Source organism: Xenopus tropicalis, chromosome 7, assembly GCF_000004195.4.
Source record: "Xenopus tropicalis strain Nigerian chromosome 7, UCB_Xtro_10.0, whole genome shotgun sequence".
NCBI classification, from domain to species: domain Eukaryota; kingdom Metazoa; phylum Chordata; class Amphibia; order Anura; family Pipidae; genus Xenopus; species Xenopus tropicalis.
Window position 1 is genome coordinate 31220962 of NC_030683.2, and position 22396 is coordinate 31243357.

Below are 22396 nucleotides of genomic sequence, written 5' to 3' on the forward strand. Positions count from 1 at the left end.
AAAGAAATGTGATTGGCTTTTGGCGGCCCCACCCACTTTTTCTAACCTTGAGTACGTAGTCACACAGTGACTGACTGCGCCAAGTTTGGAACCCTGGCATCAAACCAATAAAATTAAATTGGTGAAATCCGATTGGCTGTTGGTGGCTCCGCCCATTTTCTAACCTTGAACCGCAGTTACCTGGTGCCTAACTCTGCAAAGTTTGGAGACCCCAGCGTTATTACTGTGAGAATGGCAGTAGGTTGGATTTCTGCAAAGTCAATAGGTAAAATCTCATTGGCTGTTCACAGCTCTGCCCACTTTTGGGCATCCAACAATCATCATATTTTCATTCAGGCTGACCCCATGACTGTGTGATTAAAGTTTGGCGAGTGTAGCCTCAAAGCTGTAAGATTGGCAGCAGTTTCAATTTCCCCATTAAAGTCAACGAGTGAAATTTGATTTGCTATTGTTGGCCCCTTACACTTTTCCACTTTCCGTTCCATTCGGGGTGACCCCATGATTATGTTGTTCAAGTTTGGGGGGTGTAGCTTCAAAGCTGTAAGAGTGGCAGCAGTTTGAAAATCTTCCCTGTCAAAGTCATTGGAAAAATTGGGGGGTTCGGAGCAGCGCCACAAAAAGAGGGGGGCGGGATGGCATAGAAAAGCACAAACACCCTGCTCCACTATAGGGTGAAGATGTGTGGAGAGTTTGGGTGTTGTACCACTAAAACTGTAGGAGTAGCGTTTAGAAAATGGGGGGGGGCACTAAGAAGAAGAAAAAAAAAATGGAATAGTAGGGCGGGTTTTTCAACCCAACATAATTAGGTTATAAAACTGGTAAGCAGCAGCACCTATTAAATTGAAAAATTTAACTGCAGTAACTTAAATGGGACTAATGGGGTCCCAGCTAGAGAAAGTCATAAAACCACCATTTCTGCATACAAAAATGTAGTTAGGAAATCAAGGAGAGATTTCGCTGCTTTGGGTTTAATACAGAAATATTCATGTCAGGCTGTTTGAGAACTTTGGAGATGCTGAATATAACATCTATTGCTGCACCAGTAGAATTGTATGAAGGATATAGGACACTATGCAAGTACAGATAAAACATGAGAAATAGGACAGGATTTTTGGGGTCAGGTACAGAGGTGTAACTTTATACATAGGGGCCTGGAGGAGAGGGGGTCCTCAGGGTCTGCTTCCTTTAGAAGTATAGAAATCCCCCTCCATAGCTACTCTCCTACCTAAGAGCAGGCAGGGAGGGAGTAAGGGATGCGACTGGGCAGCAGGGGAGATGGGTCACGCTGGGTTGGCTGTGAGTTCCAGGCCCATCCGAAAACTTTCTTGCATGTGGGGGCCAGTGCCCCTCTACTTATGCTGCTGGTTCTTCAGGCTTTTAAAGACCCTCACCGTCTCAAAAGAATGCTCTTACTTAGGAAGGGTAATAAAGAATGCTATTATTTTAGTCAGAATAAAATACAATTCTCATAAGGCAGTGCACAATTTTATTTTTTCTTCTGAAAATAAGTACATATATTTCATTATTTCAACAAGAATAGAGAAGAACGTAATATACAGTTTTTGTTTTTTTAAAAAACGTAACTTGGCCTTATGTTAGTAATGGCTGCCATAGTCAAACACTGTAGACTTTGTGGTTCTGGTCAAACATTTAAAATTAGGAAATACAACATAATGCAGTATGTAGCCAATTTCCGTTCTCAATTTCAGTTTTCCACCTGAGATTATATGATAACCAGGACTTTCTAAACAATTCATTTATAAATCAACCAGAAACAAAATTACATACATTATAAAAATCCTGTTACATTCAGGAAAAACGTCAGAGCTAATTAAGAAATGGTTGCACTGAAGACCTCTCAAGTCCTAACCACTGAAATTCCACTCATGCTTTTTAGCAGAGTGTCATAGGCTTAACCTGAAAGGCATGAATGCCATATACACTGCTGGTCAAAACAATTTTATACTGTCACAGGCTGTGCCAATGCCCATACAATCTTGTCACCATACAGCTACCAAATCACGGTAGATTGTTACATGCACCCCCCCAGTCTGAAGCCACCTGAGGCTGTTAACCTCAAAGCCCCATAATTTAAAAAAGCTTAATCAAAAATGCAAAGTACAAATTTCTGAGCTTCACAATTCTGCTTTCTTGGACCAACCTACTTAGACATATGAAACTGCATGGGGCACTTTCCAAACACAGGATTTGTAAACCTCTTGGCTTGATATTACTTTTCATACATAAAATACTGAAACTATTCACAGTTTGAATCTAAAAATTGTACTGGACCAGTGGATGAGCTGTAATGTTAATAATAAGAAATCTGTAAAAAAAAAAAAAAAAAAGCTGGTGTTGGAATGCTAAAATAGACGCAGCCCACTGCACTCATTCTATCAGTAAACAGTCCCGATGAACAGCTAAACCAGGGATCCAAACATCTTTATTTTTTTTACTCGTGAGCCACACATAAAATGTAAACAGTGTCGGTGAGCCAGACACGCATGAAAAAGTTCCTTGAGGATGCAAAATTAGAACTGTGATTGGCTATTGGGTTGCCCCATGTGGCCTGCAGGAGGCTCTGCTTGGAGTAAAACTGGTCTCTGTGCTTCCAAAACTTGTCTCCATGCTAGAAATTTAAAAAATGGGCACCTACTTTGAGGCCACTGGGAGCAACATCAATAGGGGTGGTGAGTTAAATAACTGTTAGGTTCCAAAAACAGAGATGTTAATAAAAGGCACTTTCATTAGTCCATATTTTTTATGTAAATCTGAAGAGTACCTGAGTTCTAGTATAACACCTGGAAATGCCTCAAACCTCCGAAGTGATGTCTAGAACACAGGATTTACACCGGAGTGACGTCTCCAGAGCCAGGCTAGTTTATATGGTATGTGATAAGGTTTTTAGGCTTTTCTTAGCTGGTTTTATTGGAGTAACTACTTCTTCTTCTTCTTCATCATCATCATCATCATCATCATCATCATCATCAATATCCTCGTCGTCATCATCCTCATCTGAACCTGACAGGTCTATGTCATCATTGATTACTGCAATGGAGGGAAACGGATTATTCCTTGCTACTGAACACTGCTTTATCAACGACTGCATGCAATCCATAGATAGCTCGGTGATAATCGTGCATATAAAGATAATTCACATGAGCGCTATGGCACATGATAATTTGGGGAACTTTTAGCAATGCTGCCATTTTGCAGAGTGATTTGACCTAGAGCTGGAGCCAAACGATCGAATTATATCGGCACAAAGGGGCACAGTCGGTTCAGGGACCGCAACAACGAGCCGATGCTAAATTTTTAACCCGCTCGATCGATTTCTGGCCCATTTAAGGACAGATATCGTTCAGGCATGACCCTCGTTGCAACCCCTACACAGGCTGATAAGCTGCCGAATCGGTCTAAGGGGCCAATATCGGCAGCTACAATCGGCCCGTGTATGGCAACCTTTAATTGAGAAGGATTTAAGCATAAAACAAGTTGTCTAATTTCAGGTTGTGTCATTCTGTGGCTGCTAAAGCAAATAAAGTGCTGTCTTGCATAAAAAAGGGTATTACCTCTAGGGATAAAAACATAATTTTGGCTCTTTATGGGTCCCTGGTAAGGCCTCACTTATGCAGAGCAGTTTTGGGCAGAGACATGCAACTAAACTGGTAAAGGGGATAGAAGATTTAAACTAGAAGGTTAGACTGTTAAAGTTGGGGGGTCAGTATAGTTTTGTGGGTGCTGGGTTCACTTAAGAGGGTTGATCTTTTTTCAAACCAACTTAACTATGCAATGCATTTTTAAGTATCCCAAAAACATAGACCCAAAATAAATCCATTTACTTGCATGAGAATTGCCTGCAAGCACCTGTGGTATGGCTTGTTTGGAGATAGCTCCCTGGAAATGAGGAAAGCTGCAACTCAGGCAACTCTCATCTGCCACAACTGCAGGCACAACCGCTCGCAGGCAGTGTTATGCAAGTGAATGGTTCTGCGTGCTTTTGTGCTTCATTTTTAGGTGACTTAACAAGGTAACACGAATCACCCTGTGTGCCTTTGCCCTAAGTGGTTTCATCTTTTGGCAATGACACACCACTACAGAACTTTTAGACTGCAAAAGTAATACAACGAGCTAGTAGGACTGGATGATCCTGATAACTGTTTAACATGCTTCTAACAGGTCCTCTAAAGGACAAGGAAGAACACAGGCATGTGCTTTTACTTTAAAAGATTTAGGCATTTCTGCCTTTCAACAATGGGATGCTAGGTTCAGTTCCACCCAGGGATACCATTGCGAGATAAGGCAGGAGTCCAGATAGAGACCCAATGCAAACATTAAGTCCAGGAGCAGATACAGCACTGACCACGGGCAGGGCTTTCTACTACAGAGGTATAAGTTGGGGTAGATCAGAGTTTTTGACAGGCAGGCATATGGGCTTGATGGAAACCCTGGTCAGGGCAGTATCTGCATGGGACTGCCCCAAGCTCCACTGTTGCATTCATTTATATTATTGTAGCTGAATAAAGAAAGCTACTTGCTGGTTAGTTTCATTACTTCTAAAACTGCACTTATTTTGTAAATTGCGGCCAAAGCACCTTAATGAGCGAGCTAATAAGGCCCAGCATGCTTGGGGCATGTCTGAAATATAAACATTAGAAATAAATCTGAAAACACACAAAATATAAGTGTACCATATCATAAGATCAATATGAAATTTGCATTGTAAAATATACATCAAAATCCCAGGGCAACTTGTATAGCATCTTACCAATATAATGACGACCCGAGATAAAAACTGGACCGGAACCAGATGTTAAACGAAAGGTCACTGGTGGCTCAATCTCAAAATATTCCACATTCACCTTGCATTGAAAAAAATACCACAGTTAAACTTCTTGGAATTCTGAGTTTAAGGCTGAGGGGAACACAGTCTGCATTCTGCATGAAGGTGCAGAGAAGCAGATCCGCTCCCGTGTCCCAGCACTGGCATGAGTGCAGCTACATGGAATGGATATTGGACCTAAAATGCATGTTTTTAAAGCCAATATCCACTCTGTGAGTTGAAGTTCAACGCTGTGCCTGTCAGTGCAGCTAGACACAAGAGTGGTCTGCTTCTCTCCACCTGGGTACAAAATGCAGGCAGGGAGAAGCAGACTGTATTCCCTGTGTGCCCTTAGCATTAGCAGTCTAGCAATTCACATAGTGGGCCACACCAGAGTGATTTTTTTGGCCCTCTAACAAATGGAGTAAAAAATCTTCCCATGTTCTGGGACCTCCTTGTCTTTAAAAAACATACCAGTCCAGGGTTGTTTCTGCACGGAGCACTGCCGCAAGTTTAATTGCTCTCCCTAATGATCCCCTGAGTTGAATGAAGTTGGCACAATGGCAGTGCCAGCTTGGGCTCATGAAAAGCAATGTTTTGGGTTGGTAAAATTGGAACCACACCCCACCTGAAGATTTCATTTTACTTTAAATGAATCTCCACTATATGGTACTGTACAGACAGGGGTGCACATGAAAGTTAAATGCTATAAAAATTGTGCATGTTTGAAGTTTTCATGCACTGGAGACAGTGCCATTGAAGAGACTCATAAGGGTAAAGGTGCGAGTGAAGCATTATACAGACTGGCTATGTTTTATTATGGGCATGGGGTTAATTTACTTAGATGAAGCCATCAGGGGGTATGTCCTGAATGGTCTGATAGTCATGGCTGCTAAATGTTTTGTTTTTTTTCCAAGTACCTGAGCCCTGGGGAAAAAAATGAGTTCACATTTTCACTGCAGCTATAACATAACCAGTGCAGAAATCCAACCCTACCTATAGCAATAAAGTTCCATTTATGTAAGGGGAACAACAAGAGTTAATGCTACTACAAGAGAGTACCATTTAATAAAGTCAGTAAACTACACTTTGCTTGTGGTAAACTTAAAAACTCTGCAATCCCATTATAACTCTAAAGAAGCAGGGCATTACTGTGAACTAGAAGTTATAGGTATATGTGCCCTCGAGAGAAAAACAAGAAGAGATTGGAAATCATAGGAGAACTGGAAGAAAGCAAGATTTTTTTTTATTTCGCTCACCATGGGCTGACATGAAAGTTTAAGGTTAGCTAAAGGCACAGTAACTTCCTTATCTTGATAATTATGGGCAGTCACTTCCACTACGTTGTGTTCATCCTTAGCTCCTGCCCCAAGACTAATCTGAAAGTAAAGGATAAAAAATTAGTAGACTGTGTGTAAATCACAGTGGAGCTCAGAAAGCAATTCTTACATCTGTCAACTATAATACAGTGATATACAAATGCAATAATGATGATATATTCTATATGGGGGGCTAGACAGAAGTTGAATGTAAAAAAAAAACACAAGGTAAAGTACAGCTGTAAAATATTAAGGATGACAATTTGTAAGACACTGCAGTTTGTGAAACAGGTCTACCAGGGAATGATCTGAGATAGTAGCCAGGTCTGCACTGGAAGCCAAAATAGGCCCTAGCATTCCAAATAAATAAAGACCCAAACAGTCCCCACCAGCCCATTATGGTACAAAACATCTTGTATTTGCAGTTCTTTTCTTATGCCATCAGGTCAAAATGGCAATGCACAATACTGGTTTAGTTTAGGAGAATGGCACATATAAGTTTTTCCACCAGTGTAGTTCAATTGGTAGAGAGATATCCGATATCCCTCAGTGTTCCCTGTTGTTTAGATAAATGGGGACGGTGTCCATTCATCTGGACAGCTGGAACAGGGAAAATTGAGTGTACTGAAGTCAGCAAAGAAACATTAGATGCGTCATTGGCCTAAATGCCTGTTGAAGGGGCCTGTTTCCGAAACGCAAGTTCCTTTTGTTTGACACAGAAAACAGTTTGCAGCACAACCAGCCTAAACTCCCCACTTTGCTGTAAAGAATAAACCCATACTTACAGTCTGCAAGCATACACAGTGTGAAGCATCATCCTCTTCATCTACTTGGAAAGTGTATTGTTTTGTTTTTGATGACAATTCACAACCTGTTTTGGAAACACAAAAATACACTCTGAACAACAGGACATTGTAAAATCATTAGAGCTTGTGAAAATCTTGTGAAATCAAAGTGCTTCTGTGAAAATCTTGTGAAATCAAAGTGCTTCTACCTTTAGAACATGTCTTTAAATATTACAAGGAATAAAAGCCCTTATTTAAGAGGAGACATTTTAATTAGCTTGGCTGTGCCAATCCCCCTAGGCAGAAGTCCCAAGCAACCTATCCGCTGCAAAATGATCTTATGCCGCATAGAGGTGAATAGCACACACTATGCTATTTAACGGAAAGCGTTCAAGTTCGATATAAAACAGGAATATATGATGATTCCAAATAAAAGCATTAGTATTTCTATCCATTTAAATGGAATAAGAAACCCCCGCGTCCCATTCTGATAACCAGCTTGTAAGATATTTAGAGACAAGACCCGCTCCCCGCTTTCTTACAGTGCAGCCCCACTCACCGAATAAATAGGATTCCACAGCTGGGCTTGGAGGTCCTTGCGTTTTGCTTGATACAAACCCGCTCATTATCACGCCAATTCGTACTCCAATACGCACTCCTACCCACGTGTGTCCCGCACGTCTGTGGCAGCTGCTTCCTACTTCCGCCGGTGACGTCTGGCACATTCTGGGAACGCCCCCAACACGTGACATTCAGCGCCTTTTTCAAACGCCTAAAAAAGCAAGAAAAATGTATGTTTCCCTCCACAGACTTACTCCTGTCTCCTGGTGAGAGAAAAAAAAGTGCGACTTCTTCTCTTATTCTATGGCCTTCTTCAAATGGCTATATGAATAGAACACAGTGAGGGCAGGCCTCAGGGATTACTGGGGAACAAGGCAGTGTCACAGTGCTGCACTGAATGAGTATTGCTTTGTGCTGGACACTTTTCTATTTCTGGTGTGTTAGATAATGTTGGGGGATGGCTAGATTTCTGGGGGGGGGGGGGGTTGTGTGCTTAGAAATTCTTTTTTTTTAAATCCTTCTTGGTGCTGTTTTTTCTAGTGTGCTTTTTTTACCCAGATTGTTGAGGGGAGATTGGGTTAGTGGAAGTATTTAGATGTCCTAGTGTGGGGTGTGGTTAGATTGGATGAGCTGTTCTAGGTTTATGTCTGTGAGGGACATTTGACTCTAGACAAGTGTGTATGGAAAACTAGATTTGAGTGGGTTGCGGCAGCAGGTGAGGTCTCTAGATATGGATGGGGGGGGGGGGTTGGAGGTGTGTAAGTAAGGCATTATTTATGTATGTGTATGCCTTGCAGTGGTGTTTGTGTCTATAGTTGTATACCTGACTATGGGAAAGTGAGGTATGTTCTTGTCTTTGGGGGTCAGGTTAGGGCAGTGAGGGGTCTAGACCTTCTCTTTGTCAAGAATGGGGGAAAGGTTGGGTCAGTCTGTGTGCACCTCCGGAGGTTTGTGTTTCATTGTGGGTACAATGTTTTAACTGCCACTGCCAAGCATGTAGGTACTACATTCTGGTAGAAAAATGCACATAGTACTTGCATGCTTTGCATTAAAGGGCTTCCTCTCTGCACTAGCTGCTTTTGCCACCACGCAGCGAGTCTGATGGATCCACAACCCCCAGGCAACAAGCCAAGGGGGCATCCATGTCAGTCCTGCAACGCGATCATGTTTTTTTTTTCGTTTTGTACACTCTTTCACATATCTGCATGCTCACATACACACATTTACACAATTTTAGAGCTGTACACACATGCATACACAAACACACATACATCTTTAAACTTAAATTTTATTTAGTTCTTGTTTTTCCCCTAAAAATTGATGATTTCATAGCGTGGCTATTGGATCAAGTATTGTGCTCTAACCACGCTGTTGGATAACTTATTTTGTTTTTTCATTAAATTGCCTAATTGGATTTTTGTGATTTTGGATTAGTCAGAATATGTACTTTCCAAAAATATATATATTTTTGGGGGTGTCTTTGTATAGTTACGGGGTCTTACAGCTAATAATACGCAGTCAGGGGGCTTCGTTCACAGAAGGCAAATTGGCAGGTGAGAATTCATATGCACTTTTTTCATTTGAGGTCCGTACATGCTACCTGCTTTGGTATCTCTATGCATATTGGGGATCAAACTGTTCAGTAGACCCTTGGCCCTTTAGGGTGGCTTCCAATTGTATGTAAGAAATTGGTGAGAAATTACTTTCTAAAAATATATGAGGTGAACATACTTTTTTTTCTACCTTTGCCCCTCAAAAAATTCTGTAAATGTGTTGTATTTGCAGTATCTGGAATTACAGAACTGGTAGCTAGAATGGGGGTGTCTTTATTATGGGACCCCTATATGCCACACACTTAGGTATACCTATATATTATGGACATCAAACTGTTCAGTGGACCTCAGACATTCATATTTAGGGTATTTTATCTTGGTACCTAATAGAATGTGGGATAAAAGATGCTCGAAGGTAGAAGTTTTGAGGTCATTTTTCAAAAATGTGTTAAAAGTTATAACTAAAATTTGCAATGTAGTATGGATTACAAAGATGAATTTACCCATTTTGGATTTATAAGACTCTGTTCTTTCCAATAATTTGTAGTTTTCTAGGGTAAACCTACCGTTAGTGGAATGTTTAGCCTTGAAATCAGAAGTATGCAGTGCTTTGGAAATTTGGTACTGTAGTGCTTCAAGTGTTTGACCTATCAGTTCGAAAGTAACACTAATGATGGGCATTTTTCTTCATTACTTAGACTTATTTTAATATGTCAATTTTACTATGAAATAAATAAATGAAATGTTAAAGACATGTAACTTCAAAAATAGCGATTTTACAATAAAATTTTTCACATTGTTCCAAGAAAACATTTCATTTTCTAACATTTATGAAGTTTATTTCCTTAAAAAAATATATTTTCAAATAATATCCTGTGTGTGTATATTAAAATATGACATTTTGTTATGCTGTGCCAATTGATAACTCATGGATTACAGTGGAGGAAATAATTATTTGACCCCTCACTGATTTTGTAAGTTTGTCCAATGACAAAGAAATGAAAAGTCTCAGAACAGTATCATTTCAATGGTAGGTTTATTTTATCAGTGGCAGATAGCACATCAAAAGGAAAATCGAAAAAATAACTTTAAATAAAAGATAGCAACTGATTTGCATTTCATTGAGTGAAATAAGTTTTTGAACCCCTACCAACCATTAAGAGTTCTGGCTCCCACAGAGTGGTTAGACACTTCTACTCAATTAGTCAACCTCATTAAGGACACCTGTCTTAACTAGTCACCTGTATAAAAGACACCTGTCCAGAGAATCAATCAATCAAGCAGACTCCAAACTCTCCAACATGGGAAAGACCAAAGAGCTGTCCAAGGATGTCAGAGACAAAATTGTAGACCTGCACAAGGCTGGAATGGGCTACAAAACCATTAGCAAGAAGCTGGGAGAGAAGGTGACAACTGTTGGTGCGATTGTTCGAAAATGGAAGGAGCACAAAATGACCATCAATCGACCTCGCTCTGGGGCTCCACGCAAGATTTCACCTCGTGGGGTGTCAATGATTCTGAGAAAGGTGAAAAAGCATCCTAGAACTACACGGGAGGAGTTAGTTAATGACCTCAAATTAGCAGGGACCACAGTCACCAAGAAAACCATTGGAAACACATTACACCGCAATGGATTAAAATCCTGCAGGGCTCGCAAGGTCCCCCTGCTCAAGAAGGCACATGTGCAGGCCCGTCTGAAGTTTGCCAATGAACACCTGAATGATTCTGTGAGTGACTGGGAGAAGGTGCTGTGGTCTGATGAGACCAAAATAGAGCTCTTTGGCATTAACTCAACTCGCTGTGTTTGGAGGAAGAAAAATGCTGCCTATGACCCCCAAAACACCGTCCCCACCGTCAAGCATGGGGGTGGAAACATTTTGCTTTGGGGGTGTTTTTCTGCTAAGGTTACAGGACAACTTATTCGCATTAACGGGAAAATGGACGGAGCCATGTATCGTGAAATCCTGAACGACAACCTCCTTCCCTCTGCCAGGAAACTGAAAATGGGTCGTGGATGGGTGTTCCAGCACGACAATGACCCAAAACATACAGCAAAGGCAACAAAGGAGTGGCTCAAGAAGAAGCACATTAAGGTCATGGAGTGGCCTAGTCAGTCTCCGGACCTTAATCCAATAGAAAACCTATGGAGGGAGCTCAAGCTCAGAGTTGCACAGAGACAGCCTCGAAACCTTAGGGATTTAGAGATGATCTGCAAAGAGGAGTGGACCAACATTCCTCCTAAAATGTGCGCAAACTTGGTCATCAATTACAAGAAACGTTTGACCTCTGTGCTTGCAAACAAGGGTTTTTCCACTAAGTATTAAATCTTTTTTTGTTAGAGGGTTCAAAAACTTATTTCACTCAATGAAATGCAAATCAGTTGCTATCTTTTATTTAAAGTTATTTTTTCGATTTTCCTTTTGATGTGCTATCTGCCACTGTTAAAATAAACCTACCATTGAAATGATACTGTTCTGAGACTTTTCATTTCTTTGTCATTGGATAAACTTACAAAATCAGTGAGGGGTCAAATAATTATTTCCTCCACTGTATATAAAACCTCTGCTTGTTGAAATGAGGCACATTAGAAGAAACTATATATTGGTTCATAGTTTCTTTCTTTGAAAAAAATGGCAGCTTTAGGCTGATGTCAGATGAAACGTAGGGGGGATATTTTCAGCAAGTGGAGAAACGTTTGCCGAAAATTCCGTCCTTCCACCAAAATACACATAAAAACGTTTTATGCGTATTTCCGCTACATGTGCCTGCACCCGAGCGTATTCCATTCATTTGGGTGCAGGCATATGTAGGAGGCGTAGGGCAGAAGTTTTTTTTATTTATTTTTGTGTCTGGGTAATGACTTAACTGCTTTATGCCGGGAAAAATGGTGCAGTAAATTGGAGTCTAACTAAAGTGGTGGTGTTTTCTATTTTTTGCATATACCTCTCTATCCTCGTTAAATTTGACGAACTCTCATGTGGAGGGTGTAACTATATCTTTATGTGGAAAGTGCAACCATCCCTCCTTCATATTTTCTAGCTTTACACATTAGTTTTCAGAAATCACTTTCATCACTTGTTTACTGCAGAAAATCACCTTGTCCCCAAAAAACACAATTCAGTTTTTAAACATGAACAGCTTTTCCAGAGTGCATTTAAGGCCTCTTGTGGAGTTTATGCTTGCATTGATTAAAAGATATTTAGTTTTTATACACTGTATGACAAAGGTATAGCTTCTTCTCGAAGACCACATTACACTTGACTGTGGGTTTACCAAGTTTGTCCAAAGCGATGTGTCACTAGCAGCAACAATAATATTATATATATATATATATATATATATATAATTATTAAAGTCTAGTTTTAATGTGCCTTTTCAAAACATTCATAATCTTTTTCCATTAATAATCTACCCCCATAGACACAATTTGTTTGGAACTGTTTGTGAAGTACTTTACAAAAAAATTTTTCTGTTTAACACTTAAATGGCCACAGACAATGACACACACAACGAATCTTTATTATCTTTATTTATAAAGCCCTACTTATATACACAGTCCACAGGTATAGCTGCAATAAGTTAAGAATCAAAAAGACGAGGATGGAGGTCCCTGCCCCGTAGAGCTGGTGCAAACCTTGGTTAGTTGACCTATTCCCCAGAGTTTCTGGTGTTAACCAGACTGGTGAAGTACTGGCAGGCCAGAGACCACGACTGCATTCAACTGCACTAAAAGAGCAGAAAGCAGCAATTAAGTTTGTACCGGGGTTAACTATGGGGCAGATTCATGAAATCAAGAGTTCAAATAAATTCGGATTGGATACGAGAATCTATGAAGATCGCAAATATCGCAAAAATGCTTACGAAAAAATCGTATTAGTCACGATAATAACGTATTGGCGATCCGAAAGTCACAAAATTTTCGTACCGAATGATTGTAAACAGCGGGAAAACCTTTCCGATTTTTTCGTGCAAGCGTAAGAAAAAGTTGCACAAGCGGCTAAAAATTTGGCGAAAATACGCTCGGAGCGTTTGAAAGTGCCACTCAAAGTAAGGTTTTCATGTTGCACCTTGACAGTATTGCCCCATGTAATCCATCATTTCTGAACTCCAGCAAATACACATTTTGTCCAGTGCCCTAAAATTATGTGACATTAAGGGGCAGATTGGAATATGGAGTATGGAATTCACCACAAAAAATGCACCCACTCTTTATTCATTTCTATGGGATTTTTAGTAGTGTATTTATCAAATGGTGAACCTATTCACCCATTGATAAATATGTTCCTAAAAATTCCATAGGAATTAAGCTAAAGTCTAACTTAACAAAGGGAGAAAAATCAGCAATAGATAATTTAAGGAAAGATCAAAAACATTGGTGATAAAACCAGAAGATAAGGACGGAGTTAGGGCTCTGGAACACGGGGAGATTAGTTGCCTCGCGAGGCATTTTCGGCGATTTGCCGAAATCGACTGCGCAGCGTGTGTCATCATCGGTGGAATGGTAGTTCGGGGAGATTAGTCGCAGGCGACTAATCTCCCCGTGTGCCAGAGCCCTTAAAGTCCTTATGAACAAAAAAAAGATTATCTAATAATTTGCAAGGACCTCCTTGCAAAGGAGACATACAAAGTCCTAACTACAAATGCTACAGAAGTGTTTAGTAATAAACTGTTAAAACTAATCTATAAGCTAAAGAAAAGGGTATACTAAACAAAGATGAATGGGGATTCATTAGGGCTCTGGCACACAGGGAGATTAGTCACCCGCGACAAACCTCCCTGTTCGCAGGCGACTAATCTCCCCGAAATGCCATCCCACCGGCGAAAATGTAAATCGCCGGTGGGATGGCATACGCGGAGGTGCGATTTCAGTGAAATCGCGGAAGTTGCCTTGAGAGGGCAACTAATCTCCCCGTGTGCCAGAGCCCTTAGAGTTCACAGTAACCCTCCATTAATGCCTGTTTTCTACTGTCTTCTGAAAATACATAAAAATAAAGAGAAACTGCCCAGAAGGCCGATTGTTTCCAGAAAAGGCTCCATTTTTAAGTAATTTATCTTAGTATGTGGACAAATATTTCAAAAATATGTACTCTCACTTCAAACATACCCTAGGGATTCTACCCATCTGACATAATTATTAAAAAGATTTCAAATGGGAACAAGCAACATCACTGTACACATCAATAAGACACAATCAAGGCTTGTGGGAAGTAGCATATTTTGGAGAATGACAATGAACCAGGAGTACGTTTTGAGGTCTATTGAATATGTTTTAGAGCAGGGCTCCCCAACCTTTTTTACCCATGAGCAACATTTAAATTTTAAAAATGTAAAAAGGTTGGGGAGCAGCACAAGCATGGAAATGTTCCTGGGGTGCCAAATAAGGGCTATGATTAGCTATTTGGTGGCTCAATGTGGACTGGCAGCCTACAGAAGGCTTTGTTTGGCAGTATACATGAGTATACTCTAAGTCAGAAATTTAAAAATAAGCAGCTTTTTTGAGGCCACTGGGAGCAACATCAAAGAGGTTGGTGAGCAACATGTTGCACACAAACCACTGGTTGGGGATCACTGTTTCGAGGACACCATATACCTTCAGTTGTGCAGGACCACTATGGGAACTAGGTTCGCACCCAGTTATGTGAATCTCTTTATGAGATCAACCATGTTCTAGCTGGACTACAACAGGTGCGAACCTACTCCTATGGCGGTGCTACATTGATGATATTATATTTGGAAAGGTAAAGAGAAAGATATGATAACATTTTTGAACAATTTAAATAAGAATGATCTTAATATTGAGTTAACCCTTACATCAAGTACAGAAAGTATTGGGAAAAAAAACACAGTTACATACTAAATCGACAAGTAATCACCACCCCCAGTTGATACAAAATATATCCTTTGGTCAGGTGTGTTGCATTAAAAGAAATTTCTCAGAAGTATATATTCTTTCAAATCAATTAAAATGTATTAATAATCGGTTTAGAAAGAGGATATAGTGAAAAATTATAAATAAAAAGAGAAGATAAGCACTGAAGGATAGATAGAGTAGATCTTATGACTTATCTCAGTGACTTGACCTGAATTTAGATGGTGGGGAATTACAAACATTACCAAGATATCAGTGTTTTTATTGGTATGCTTAGTAAGGTGTTAGCCAAAATGAGGGATATAATTCTGTTGTAGGCAGTACAGGATAAAGTGGACTAGTAAGCCAGAAGCCTGAAGTGCTATCATAAAGGTAAAGGTTGTGAAATGTCCCCTAATGTGGTCTACATGAACCCCTAGGAAATCAACTGTGCTGTTTTGATACTTCAAGCCAATACCCCCCCCGGCCTCCCTAATCAACCTGCTGCAGTGGCCAGTGTGCTTATATGTTTGGTGGGCCCCTGGGGTGAGATACTCTGGTGGGCTCCAGGTACCCCAGTCCTACACTGAAGAAAACCCTGCTTCACATGGAGATCAGTTCTTGATCTGGACTTACTTGGATACAATAAGGATAAAAATGTTTGCTGCCTTGCATCAAGATTAAAAAAAAAAAAAGAATTTGGTCAGCAAGAGGAAAATGTTCTTATTCCAAGAGATTTAATAAAATGTACCCCTTTTTGAAGGACACAGGTAGATGCAACTATAACAAGAGTAGCTAAGAAGACTATCCTTATAAATGATGGTTTATAACTGACAAGAAAACATACCGAGAAAAACACATCAGGTTGCTGAGGCTACAGCTAGACAGACATTTAGAGAATTACTTTCTAATGGTGAAAAGGTTCCTAGTTGGTTTTATATCCCAATTGACACTAAAATGAATTGAGATTTGCACTTATTTAAATGATACTCATCTGAAAGACCAGGATCCACTAAAGTTGCTCAGTCATGTGATAAGAAGGCTAAAGTTTTCGCAAGACCATTAATGGACAATCAACTGGCAGACAACACAGTTAAGACTAATCCAGTCAATAAAATTTCCTGGTGTTCTAGTTGACACAAAGATGATCAACTATGCAAAGTCTAACTGGTGGGAGAATGAAATACAACATACTTCAAAGCAAGAGTTTGGCACAACCTACTCAACCTGTTTCTAATTAAAATGTTGGGGTGCAGTCCTGCAACTAGGTTCAACACAGCTTGTCTGGACCTCAGAGCACTAAAGGCTGTCCAGCTGGAGTGGCTTTATTTTCAGCCTACAGTGGAAAGTAAAGCTGGTCTCCAAAAGCAGAATCTAAATATATTTGCTTGGATGCAATAAAAACTTCTGGATCTGTTTACAGTTAATTTTCCAGGTCACCTTATGACTACAGCAGGCTTCTTAAAGGGGTGGTTCAACTTTAAGTTAACTTTTAGTATTTATAGAATGTCCTATTCCTAGCAACTTTGCAGTTTTTTTACAGTTTTTTAATTATTCACCTTCCTATTCTGCTTTTTCTTACTTTTGTTCTATGAGGCTAAAATTGCTGTTACTTTTTATTTCTTATCTTCCTATTTATATTTCAGTCTCTCATTCAATCGTAACCTGCTTGCTAGGGTAAAAAAAAGACCCTAGCAACCAGATAGCTGCTGAAATACCAAACTAGGGAATTGCCAAACAAAAAGCTAAATAATACTGGAAGTTAAAGTAAAGATGAACCACCCTTTTAAAGGACGTCAACAGAAAAAATTATTTTTTGCCCAATTACTGCTTTCAATAGCAATTACAAGGATGTAGGTAGATGTCTGAAAATCTCTCAATACAGTTAAAAACAGCAGGTAAACCAAAGCCTTGCTGACTGTACCACAAGGTGCAAAGATGGTTTCCCTGCATAAAATTCTATAGTAGAAAGATGGATTAAGGAATATATCCAAAAAAGAAAGTGCAGTATCCATTTCATATATGGTCAATAAACATTCTCCTAGACCTTTGACAGCATTCTGGGCATGTAGTGATCATGTTCAGTGCAAGAGATCTGCAAAGTAATTACCTGGCTGTCCACTCATACCTTGGTTAAGAATTAAAATTTTACTGTGCATTTTTTCATACAAAAACTTGGGAAAAGGTTCTTCAAGTAGCTAAATAAACTTCTTTTTGCAACATATTTGTGACCCTACCACTTAAATTCCCCAGATATTTTTCTTGTTTGTGAGGGACTGCTTCAGTAAATCTTTTCTTTTTTGCCCATAGTCACATGAAAGGCCCATGAAATGGGGAACATTCAAAATTCACAACTTATCTGCATTTTCTGGTCTAGAACATGGCAATGGGGGCAGCAGAAACCTTTAGGCTGATGCTACATGTGGCGTTTTTCCGCTGCGTTTTTTCTCGGCCTAAAAACGCCGCACAAGCCACACAGCCCGACTATGGCGTTTTTCAGCCTAGTACTGGTGACGTAAGCAAATCCTGTTTCCATGGTGCTAATAGTGCGAAATAGCAAAAAACGCTGCGTATTTCCACTAGGTCTGGCAGCTGCCTTTGCGTATACATAGGAATAGCTTGCTTTGCAAATACTGGCGTATTTCGGCCTACGCTTGAAAAATCCGTGCTAAGGCGTTTTCTATCTGAATTACTGAAGTTTTAATATTTTTTTGGACCAATTTTAGTTCAGAAAACAGCTTTTAGACTGCATGGGTTGGTAGGAGAGAGGGCCCAGGGGTATGGAGAACAGGCAGAAGGATTTTAAATGCATGGTTCACCTTTGAATTAATTTTAGTATGATGTAAATAATATTCTGATATATATTGGATCTTTATTGAAGTGGAATGAGCACAAGTTACCACAGTACTTTTCTGCAAAGTGACTTGAGAAAGGGTACTCGAACGGCATGAAACACGTTGAGGTGAACAAACAGTTGTTTGCAGCAAATTACTGTGGCGGCTTGTACTCATTACAATTCAATGAAGATTCTGTAAGTGCAAAAGTGTTCTTGGAACACACTGGAACCAAGGAGCAACATGGTTCGAGAATTCTGTGTGTGGATATTCTAAGACAGTTTACATTTGGTCTTTTTTTTCATTATTAGTGTGGCTTTTATTTAGATGCGTGTTCAGCAGCTATATGGTTGCTAAGGTCCAGTTAACCCTAGCAACCAACCAGCAGTTTGAATGACAGACTGCTTTTTTCTTACTTTTGCTCTGTGAGTCTACAATTACTGTTACTTTTTATTTCTTATCTTCCTATTTATATTTCAGCCTCTCATTCAATCATAACCTGCTTGCTAGGGTAAAAAAAGACCCTAGCAACCAGATAGCTGCTGAAATGCCAAACTAGGGAATTGCCAAACAAAAAGATAAATAACTAAAAAATAAGATTATTTGCAAATTGTCTCAAAATATCAATATCTACATAATACTCGAAGTTAAAATAAAGATGAACCACCCCTTTAAAGGACGTCAACCCAAAAAATATTTTTTTATTTTGGTGAGAGAGAATTCTGTGTTGTGGGGAAGAGTCTGTTGTGTGGATATTCTGAGACAGTTTGCATTTGGTCTTTTTTTAGTATTAGTGTGGTTTTTATTTAGACACGTGTTCAGCAGCTATATGGTTATTAAGGTCCAGTTAACCCTAGCAACCAAGCAGGGGTTTGAATGGGATACTGGAGTATGATAATAAAAAAGACAGAATATGTAGACAATTAATAAAAATTAGCAATAGGAATAAAATTGTACTCACACAGAGTAACTATTCTTTTTTGGCTGCTGGGGTCTGTGAGATACTATTCTTTTTTTGGTTGCTGGGGTCTGTGAGAGACTATTCTTTTTTTGGCTGCTGGGGTCTGTGAGATACTATTCTTTTTTGGCTGCTGGGGTCTGTGAGATGCTATTCTTTTTTTGGCTGCTGGGGTCTGTGAGAGACTATTCTTTTTTTGGCTGCTGGGGTCTGTGAGAGACTATTCTTTTTTTGGCTGCTGGGGTCTGTGAGAGACTATTCTTTTTTTGGCTGCTGGGGTCTGTGAGATACTATTCTTTTTTGGCTGCTGGGGTCTGTGAGATGCTATTCTTTTTTTGGCTGCTGGGGTCTGTGAGATACTATTCTTTTTTGGCTGCTGGGGTCTGTGAGATGCTATTCTTTTTTTGGCTGCTGGGGTCTGTGAGATACTATTCTTTTTTTGGTTGCTGGGGTCTGTGAGAGACTATTCTTTTTTTGGCTGCTGGGGTCTGTGAGATACTATTCTTTTTTGGCTGCTGGGGTCTGTGAGATGCTATTCTTTTTTTGGCTGCTGGGGTCTGTGAGAGACTATTCTTTTTTTGGCTGCTGGGGTCTGTGAGAGACTATTCTTTTTTTGGCTGCTGGGGTCTGTGAGAGACTATTCTTTTTTTGGCTGCTGGGGTCTGTGAGATACTATTCTTTTTTGGCTGCTGGGGTCTGTGAGATGCTATTCTTTTTTTGGCTGCTGGGGTCTGTGAGATACTATTCTTTTTTGGCTGCTGGGGTCTGTGAGATGCTATTCTTTTTTTGGCTGCTGGGGTCTGTGAGAGACTATTCTTTTTTTGGCTGCTGGGGTCTGTGAGAGACTATTCATTTTTTGGCTGCTGGGGTCTGTGAGAGACTATTCTTTTTTTGATGCTGGGGTCTGTGAGAGACTATTCTTTTTTTGATGCTGGGGTCTGTGAGATGCTATTCTTTTTTTGATGCTGGGGTCTGTGAGATGCTATTCTTTTTTGGCTGCTGGGGTCTGTGAGAGACTATTCTTTTTTGGCTGCTGGGGTCTGTGAGATACTATTCTTTTTTTGGCTGCTGGGGTCTGTGAGAGACTATTCTTTTTTTGGCTGCTGGGGTCTGTGAGATACTATTCTTTTTTGGCTGCTGGGGTCTGTGAGATGCTATTCTTTTTTTGGCTGCTGGGGTCTGTGAGAGACTATTCTTTTTTTGGCTGCTGGGGTCTGTGAGAGACTATTCTTTTTTTGGCTGCTGGGGTCTGTGAGAGACTATTCTTTTTTTGATGCTGGGGTCTGTGAGATACTATTCTTTTTTTGATGCTGGGGTCTGTGAGAGACTATTCTTTTTTTGGCTGCTGGGGTCTGTGAGATACTATTCTTTTTTGGCTGCTGGGGTCTGTGAGATGCTATTCTTTTTTGGCTGCTGGGGTCTGTGAGATACTATTCTTTTTTTGATGCTGGGGTCTGTGAGAGACTATTCTTTTTTTGGCTGCTGGGGTCTGTGAGATACTATTCTTTTTTGGCTGCTGGGGTCTGTGAGATGCTATTCTTTTTTGGCTGCTGGGGTCTGTGAGATGCTATTCTTTTTTGGCTGCTGGGGTCTGTGAGATACTATTCTTTTTTTGATGCTGGGGTCTGTGAGAGACTATTCTTTTTTTGGCTGCTGGGGTCTGTGAGATACTATTCTTTTTTGGCTGCTGGGGTCTGTGAGATACTATTCTTTTTTGGCTGCTGGGGTCTGTGAGATGCTATTCTTTTTTTGATGCTGGGGTCTGTGAGATACTATTCTTTTTTTGATGCTGGGGTCTGTGAGAGACTATTCTTTTTTTGGCTGCTGGGGTCTGTGAGAGACTATTCTTTTTTGGCTGCTGGGGTCTGTGAGAGACTATTCTTTTTTGGCTGCTGGGGTCTGTGAGAGACTATTCTTTTTTTGGCTGCTGGGGTCTGTGAGATACTATTCTTTTTTTGATGCTGGGGTCTGTGAGATACTATTCTTTTTTTGATGCTGGGGTCTGTGAGAGACTATTCTTTTTTTGGCTGCTGGGGTCTGTGAGATACTATTCTTTTTTGGCTGCTGGGGTCTGTGAGATGCTATTCTTTTTTGGCTGCTGGGGTCTGTGAGATACTATTCTTTTTTTGATGCTGGGGTCTGTGAGAGACTATTCTTTTTTTGGCTGCTGGGGTCTGTGAGATACTATTCTTTTTTGGCTGCTGGGGTCTGTGAGATACTATTCTTTTTTGGCTGCTGGGGTCTGTGAGATGCTATTCTTTTTTTGGCTGCTGGGGTCTGTGAGAGACTATTCTTTTTTTGGCTGCTGGGGTCTGTGAGAGACTATTCTTTTTTTGATGCTGGGGTCTGTGAGATACTATTCTTTTTTTGATGCTGGGGTCTGTGAGATACTATTCTTTTTTGGCTGCTGGGGTCTGTGAGAGACTATTCTTTTTTTGGCTGCTGGGGTCTGTGAGAGACTATTCTTTTTTTGGCTGCTGGGGTCTGTGAGAGACTATTCTTTTTTTGGCTGCTGGGGTCTGTGAGAGACTATTCTTTTTTTGATGCTGGGGTCTGTGAGATACTATTCTTTTTTTGATGCTGGGGTCTGTGAGATACTATTCTTTTTTGGCTGCTGGGGTCTGTGAGAGACTATTCTTTTTTGGCTGCTGGGGTCTGTGAGAGACTATTCTTTTTTGGCTGCTGGGGTCTGTGAGAGACTATTCTTTTTTTGGCTGCTGGGGTCTGTGAGATACTATTCATTTTTGGCTGCTGGGGTCTGTGAGAGACTATTCTTTTTTGGCTGCTGGGGTCTGTGAGAGACTATTCTTTTTTGGCTGCTGGGGTCTGTGAGAGACTATTCTTTTTTTGGCTGCTGGGGTCTGTGAGAGACTATTCTTTTTTTGGCTGCTGGGGTCTGTGAGAGACTATTCTTTTTTGGCTGCTGGGGTCTGTGAGAGACTATTCTTTTTTGGCTGCTGGGGTCTGTGAGAGACTATTCTTTTTTGGCTGCTGGGGTCTGTGAGAGACTATTCTTTTTTGGCTGCTGGGGTCTGTGAGAGACTATTCTTTTTTGGCTGCTGGGGTCTGTGAGAGACTATTCTTTTTTTGGCTGCTGGGGTCTGTGAGATACTATTCTTTTTTTGGCTGCTGGGGTCTGTGAGAGACTATTCTTTTTTGGCTGCTGGGGTCTGTGAGAGACTATTCTTTTTTGGCTGCTGGGGTCTGTGAGAGACTATTCTTTTTTTGGCTGCTGGGGTCTGTGAGAGACTATTCTTTTTTTGGCTGCTGGGGTCTGTGAGATACTATTCTTTTTTTGATGCTGGGGTCTGTGAGATACTATTCTTTTTTGGCTGCTGGGGTCTGTGAGAGACTATTCTTTTTTGGCTGCTGGGGTCTGTGAGAGACTATTCTTTTTTGGCTGCTGGGGTCGGTGAGATGCTATTACTGTAGGCTGAAAAGTTACTTAAGTACTTTAATATGGAGATTTTGAGGACGTTTATATCCCCTTTAAAACCCCCATCCGACGTGTTTTACCTAATCTCCGTTATAAACCATACTTATAAATGGTGTGTAGTTACCTTTATCTGCGTGTACGTAGCTGAATGCGGAAGTATATTCCTTAGCAACCGGTTGCTGGCCGACGTTCCCATCATATTGTTAGTTCCCTACGTTTATTTTTCTGCGCAGATAAGGGGTTAAGGGACGGCCGCCCTTTGACGTCACGCTAGTTCCTG

The 22396-nt window shown here is 40.5% G+C and overlaps 1 protein-coding gene across 1 annotated transcript; it reads right to left on the minus strand.

Annotated features, from left to right (window-relative positions):
• Positions 1-1469: 1469 nt before the first annotated feature.
• Positions 1470-22307, minus strand: npm3 (nucleophosmin/nucleoplasmin 3). Its single transcript, NM_001016456.2, is given in 6 exon segments — positions 1470-3048; positions 4769-4862; positions 6082-6201; positions 6927-7012; positions 7486-7698; positions 22241-22307. Coding segments are annotated over 5 exon segments (534 nt in total). The 5' UTR covers positions 7553-7698; positions 22241-22307; the 3' UTR covers positions 1470-2881.
• Between the last annotated feature and the right edge of the window lie 89 nt (positions 22308-22396).